At 55.6% G+C, this 3,594-nt stretch overlaps 2 protein-coding genes across 2 annotated transcripts; both read left to right on the top strand.

The window, feature by feature from the left end:
• Positions 1–207: 207 nt before the first annotated feature.
• Positions 208–1,344, top strand: BBK36DRAFT_1083746 (hypothetical protein; the record flags this gene model as incomplete). The annotated part of the gene is made up of 1 exon (XM_024888940.1): positions 208–1,344. A coding segment is annotated over one exon (1,137 nt), but the record flags the coding sequence as incomplete, so codon positions are not given.
• A 981-nt stretch (positions 1,345–2,325) lies between these two features.
• Positions 2,326–3,466, top strand: BBK36DRAFT_1145496 (hypothetical protein; the record flags this gene model as incomplete). The annotated part of the gene is made up of 4 exons (XM_024893760.1): positions 2,326–2,364; positions 2,854–3,142; positions 3,190–3,257; positions 3,383–3,466. The coding sequence occupies 4 exons, from the start codon at positions 2,326–2,328 to the stop codon at positions 3,464–3,466; spliced, it is 480 nt and encodes a 159-aa protein (XP_024744996.1).
• Between the last annotated feature and the right edge of the window lie 128 nt (positions 3,467–3,594).

Genomic DNA, 3,594 nt, shown 5'->3' with positions numbered 1-3,594 from the left:
CCGAAGCAGGCGACCCTGGGGTATGTGCAGCCAACGCAGCAGACCATTGGGTGTGTGGATGGAGATGGTCTCCTCATGGGCTCAGATGGCTAATCGTGATGGACGCTTAGGAAGTTCTTTGGGGCAAAGTCTGGCGCGCCGGTGAGGCAGACGACGCTGGCTTTTGCGACCAAGGACAAGGCTGAAGAGGACGGGTCTGAAGGCGAGGCAAGCACAAAGGAGAATTCAGATCCAGAGAAGGAAGACTCAAAAAAGCGGCCACGGTCGCCCAAGAAGAGTCAGGATGCAAAGTCATCACAGACCGAGACCAAGCTGGAAGAAGACGAAGATGAAGCTCCGGTGACGAAACGAGTGAGACGGGCTCGGGTCAAGGTTGAGGATGATGAAGACGACACCCCCCAATCGTCAGCCAACAAAGAAGCAGCCCCAAGCAGCCCCCCTGCCAAGAAGAAGAGGTCGCCGAGCCCCAAGTCAAGCCCGAGGTCAAGATCGTCGTCGCCGAAGCCAACTCAGATCAAAAAGGAGGAGGAAAGTGCTGCGGTTGAGGATTCCGACGTAGTCATGAAGGAGGAATCATCCTCAGAGTCGGCATCAGAGGCTGATAGCGATTCGGAAGAGAAGACAAAAGTCACCGCCAAGGCGCGCAAAGCCCAGCAGACAATGCTTCAGAAACAGGAGAAAGACCCGTATCCCGACTGGAAACCTGGCACCCCTGTGCCATACGCAGCCCTCTGCAAGACCTTCTCTCTAATCGAGCTAACCACGAAACGGTTAATTATCATGGAGCATTGTTCGCGCTTTCTGCGCCAAGTCATGCGCCTCACTCCCGACGACCTCTTGCCCACTGTTCTTCTCATGATCAACAAGCTTGCCCCTGATTACGCAGGCATTGAGCTCGGCATAGGCGAGTCTCTCATCATGAAAGCCATCGGCGAAACAACTGGACGAAGCCTTCAGGTCATCAAGGCTGATCAAAAAGAGATTGGCGATTTGGGCCTGGTCGCTGTCAAGAGCAGATCAAAACAGCCAACCATGTTCCAGCCAAAGGCTCTGACTGTGAGGGGTGTCCATCAAGGATTGATGAATATCGCCACAGTAAGTGGTAACGGTGCCCAAGGCCGCAAAGTCGATGGTATCAAGAAGCTCTTATCCGCGTCCGATGCGTACCTCAAGGAAAAGGTAGACATCACCAAGGATAAGGGCGGGCCAAGCGAGGCAAAGTACATCATCCGATTTTTGGAGGGCAAGCTTCGACTTGGCCTGGCAGACAGGACTGTCCTGGTTTCATTGGCCCAAGCCGTTGTAGCCCACGAAGCGGAGCAGAAGGGAAAGATTCCCAGCACCAGGACGAGCCGATGTAGAGGGCGCGGCTCGAGAGGATGTCGGAGTTCTGCCGGCGGGTCGGGGGCGCGTCGGACGGCGGGCTCTGCTGACTCCGGATGAAGAGCGTGGTCGGCGAGCGCCTGGGCGCCTGGAGCGAGCTAGACTCCGGCACCTACCTGGTCTGGGGCGACTGCGACGGGAGCGCGTGCGGGGACGTAGAGCAGCACAGCATAAAGGTCTTCGACCCGAACGCCATGTACGAGAAATGACTATCCCCGCAGAACGTCCCAGACGAGTGGTTCTTCCTGTAAACCATACAGGAGTTGCCCCGCCTGCTCTGCTCCGCGTGCTGCCCCGAACCACGGTGCCCCCGCCCTCCGCGCAGCCCCCGACGCTCCTCCCCCGTCCTCTCGCCGCAGCACCCAGCACCCCCACTCCTCCTCCTCGTCTCCCCCAACAACTCCTGCCCCCTACTACGCCTACTATGCCTATCCCCCAGTTATAACATCTACCCCCCTACCCCCCTCAAAGTCCCGGGAACGAAATACTACAATCTAAACATCTCTACGTAAAAACTTAAATCGGGCTCGAAGTTCGTACAGTATGGTACCCTACGCGACGTGACAGGATATGTTTTACGTGTAGTACTGTTACGCTCTCAGTAGAAGGTTCGCGGTAAATACCGTTTCAAATATCGGTGTAGGGCATTTAGTATGTATACGTTGGGAGGGGATTTCTATCGGGGTTTGGAGGGTTTTCGATAACTATGTACTAAAAGGTCTCAAGGGTGGTTCTGGCTCTGTAGTCATGAGTTTCAGCAGTAGGTGGCTGCCGGGGAATAAGAACCAATGCGAGAGGACGAAGGATATGTAGAGGCGCTGGACGGACGACGAGCAGCGGAGTAGGCCGAAGAACAGCAGGGCTTAGAACTACTTGGCGCCCTTGGCGTTCGACTACGGGAAAAGCGGGCGGCCTAGGTGCGGGAGGAAGGTAGGCCGGAACATGGCGCCCGACTCGCAGTTTAGCCGGCAGAACTGGAGGGTGTGCATGAAACCGAGCTTGGTCTGCAGGCCGACCACGACAGGCGGGCTCCTCACGCTCATCTTCCCAAACCCCGCCCGCTAACACTAGACCCTCTCGACGCGCATCTCCAGGAGCTCCTGAACAAGCCTCTTCGGCCACGGCTACAACGTGTGGCAAAGCATACACAGACAGCTCCGCAACATCGTCCGATCGTCCTTTCGCGGCATCTGCCTACAAGCAAACGGAAACGGCATCATCCGAGGATCCTGTTGGTCCAGGTTACTCAGAGGGTGGGGCCTTTCCATTAGGAAAAACTAGATAAAGTGCCATAGTCATGCTCGGTATAGTCTCATCACGCAAAACCTCTTTCTTTCAGTACGAATGGAACTCGGTCAAGGCTGAAGCGAACGACCCGAGTATGGGCGAGAGGAAGGGTAGGTCGTAGAACTGGTACTCTGGGAGCGTTCTACGGAACTGTGAGAGCAGCTCCTTCCTGACCTAAAGTAGGTCGAGGACTGGCAAGTATACGCACCGTTTACGCTTAAGTGGAAGTTGCCCCCATTTACGCCACACCTCTTCGAGAGAAGCGAGTGCTTCGCTGAAAAGGTGTTGCCGGAGAGGCAACTTTATGTCGTCCAGTTTACGTTTCTGCGTCTGGAACTGGAACTACAGGAGTCGGAACTGCAGAAAGGAGAACGCTCAGTACTCGACGACCTTTCCGTCCTGGAAGAAGAGGCGTTGCAGGGTCCGGTGCCAGAGTGTCAGCTCGTGTTTCGAGAACCACAGAAGGAACTGGGTACACACGTCGAAGAGGTCCTATAGCCCTATGAAGAACCTGTCCAGAAGGCTCAACGCTCTCTTCTACGTACTTTGAGGGCTCCGTCGGCCAAACCGATGAGGACGTCGTCCGCGTGAGTTCAGAAGCCCACGTAGAAACCGGTGTATTACCTAAACTCGCGCAAGCGGCAGCATGAACATGAGCGTGCATTTGCAGACCGGAAGCTTAGCCAGGTTCTGGAGACACTACCGAAACCAGCCAAACCGGTCGTATCCGAAGTCCCCGTGCGGACCAGCGTCGAACGTCACGAGGGAGTCCAACTTCTACGGCATGAACTCGTAGCGACCTTACTACTGCAGCATCGAGCCTTCGAGTGACAGAACACAGTTAGAGTTCAAGTGTATGTTCGCGGCTTAGTACGTGTTTGGACATTTGGCAGAACTCCTATCTGAGCGGCAAGAGGTCTAGGC

Source organism: Trichoderma citrinoviride (genome assembly GCF_003025115.1).
Source record: "Trichoderma citrinoviride strain TUCIM 6016 unplaced genomic scaffold BBK36scaffold_30, whole genome shotgun sequence".
Taxonomy (NCBI): Eukaryota; Fungi; Ascomycota; class Sordariomycetes; order Hypocreales; family Hypocreaceae; genus Trichoderma; species Trichoderma citrinoviride.
Note: the sequence above shows the minus strand (reverse complement) of the source record. Positions and strands in the feature narration are given on the sequence as shown.